The sequence below is a fragment of the Arachis duranensis genome, chromosome 4, assembly GCF_000817695.3.
Source record: "Arachis duranensis cultivar V14167 chromosome 4, aradu.V14167.gnm2.J7QH, whole genome shotgun sequence".
In the NCBI taxonomy this organism is placed as follows: domain Eukaryota; kingdom Viridiplantae; phylum Streptophyta; class Magnoliopsida; order Fabales; family Fabaceae; genus Arachis; species Arachis duranensis.
Window position 1 is genome coordinate 10,146,109 of NC_029775.3, and position 2,197 is coordinate 10,148,305.

The 2,197-nt window shown below is 36.0% G+C and overlaps 1 protein-coding gene across 1 annotated transcript; it reads left to right on the forward strand.

Annotated features, from left to right (window-relative positions):
• Positions 1–592: 592 nt before the first annotated feature.
• On the forward strand, positions 593–1,541 carry LOC107472131 (E3 ubiquitin-protein ligase SINA-like 10). The gene has a single exon (XM_021134375.2). It carries the CDS (start codon positions 645–647, stop codon positions 1,539–1,541), a length of 897 nt encoding a protein of 298 aa, XP_020990034.1. The 5' UTR covers positions 593–644.
• Positions 1,542–2,197: the final 656 nt, after the last annotated feature.

Below are 2,197 nucleotides of genomic sequence, written 5' to 3' on the forward strand. Positions count from 1 at the left end.
ATTAAATGAGAATAAAATCAAATATTATCTTTTAGATTTTAGATATATTATTTTTTAGACTTTAGATATTATTTTTATTTGAATTTTAAAGTTTAATAATATCATGCTCAAATATAAATAGTCTTCAGGACTTTGATCCCTAACATATCAAAACCGCCTCAACAACTCTTTTCTCAACAGAAAAGTTGCAAACTTGTAATTCAACAACCGCTAAAGAATACAAAAAGAGTTTGATTGAGAAATTTAGGTATGCTTTTCCATTCAAATATTTTCTTTCTTAATGATTTAACATGAATAATTCTTGGGTTAAGAAATTATGTGAAAATTCTAACAAAATTTTGTTGGAATATTTGTGTAATTTTTTATGCAAATATTTCGTATATGTAAATTTTTTTCAAAGAAAATCTCTTCCATAAATCCTATAAAAAAAATTAAAATTCTAAATTCTAAATTCTTATACTTTCCCTTTTCCAAGCCACCACAGAATACAAAGAGCCTTGGTACTTGGCAGATGGCCTCTATATTATTAGCTGATTTTTTAATGAAAAGAAATTTGGGTCTATTCAGCTTCTGTGCCTCTCTCTAGTCTCGACGTCTCTAGTCTCTGTATATGAAAAGAGTAGACAGAAAGAAAGATCATAGAAATGAAGAAAGTCATAGCAGCCAGAAGCCGAAAGCGTAAACAAGATCGCTCTTGCGAAAAAGAAGAACAAGTTCCTGATGATGATGAACCTGTATCAGTCAAAGCCTCAGGTAAGAAAGGTTCTTCTGCACAAGATAAGTCCTTCAGTTTTTTCCTTTCAGATCCAGACGTCCTTGATTGCCCCATTTGCTTTAATCCTCTCACCACTCCAGTCTATCAGTGTGAAAACGGTCATGTTGCTTGCTCTGCTTGCTGCTCGCGCATTCTTGAGAAAAAGTGTGCCTCCTGCTTCTTGTCAATAGGTTCCATTCGTAGCAGAGCCTTGGAGAAAGTTCTGGAATCTATTAAAGTTCCATGCGCTAATGCCGAATACGGTTGCACGGAAACACTTCGTTACAGTGACAAATCTGGCCATGAGTCCCAATGCAACTTTGTCCCATGCTCTTGTCCACACTCGGATTGTAACTTCGTTTCATCATTCTCGGATCTACCCGCTCACTATAGAACTGAGCATGGTTCCTCTGCTAGCGCCGGAGTGAGGTTTTCGTACGATAAGCCCTTCAAAGTCACACTGGATTCTGATGATGACGTCACTATACTTCAAGAAGTGAATGGTGAAAAGTTGTTCATAGTTCATAATTTTGTGGCGGGTCTTGGAAATGCTGTCAGTGTTTTCTGCATTCAGCCAGAGTTATTGCCTAACTATCGGTGCCAAATTTCAGCCAAGTCAAATGGATGCAGTCTGGAGATGAATTCTTTTACCAAAAACATTCAAAACTCTGCTATGGCCAGATTGGCCACTATTCTTTCATCAAGGTTTCTGGTCATTCCAACTGATTATTTTGGTGCCGGTCAACCTCGCAATTTTGAAATTTGTATATTTAGGTCATATGAGTAGAAGATGTTTTGGTGCTACTCAGCCTTTTATGTTTTTTGTTTGTTTATTGCATTGAGAATGACGATACTTTGAATGGAGATATTATATGCAATGTACATTGTCTAATCAAATACTGAGAACTTATATATATGACTACACTATTTGCAAATTCAAAAATACAATTTGTATTCTAAAATCAATCACTAAAATTAGTCACTAAGGGCTCTGGCCTCTGAATTGCACTTTCGTGGTAAACGACTAAACGCGTTAAGAGAAGTGAAGTAGCAAGAACAAGAACAAAGAGGAGTTCGTACATCGCAGTGCCTCCTCCGCCTTTCCGAAAGGTAAGCACATGACAAAAATGCTTCTTTATTTTTCCGCACTGTTACATTTTCTTCCAGTTTTTGATACAATGAAATTCCATTATTACACTGTAATTTTCATGTCGTGTTAGTTTAATTGCTGCTTGATTTCATTTCCGATTTGGTATGAAGCTAGCGTTTGCCTTTGTTTCTGTGATTTATTTGGTTGCTGTGATGAATTTTTTATTTAATCAAAGCATTTGGAATTATGCATGTAAGCTGTTTGATGAAAAGCCTCGGAAACAAGATGGGTCATTCCCGTCCCCGTTAGTATTTTAGTTGGTCTGCTGCTGCATTGCACTGTTAGTTGGTAAC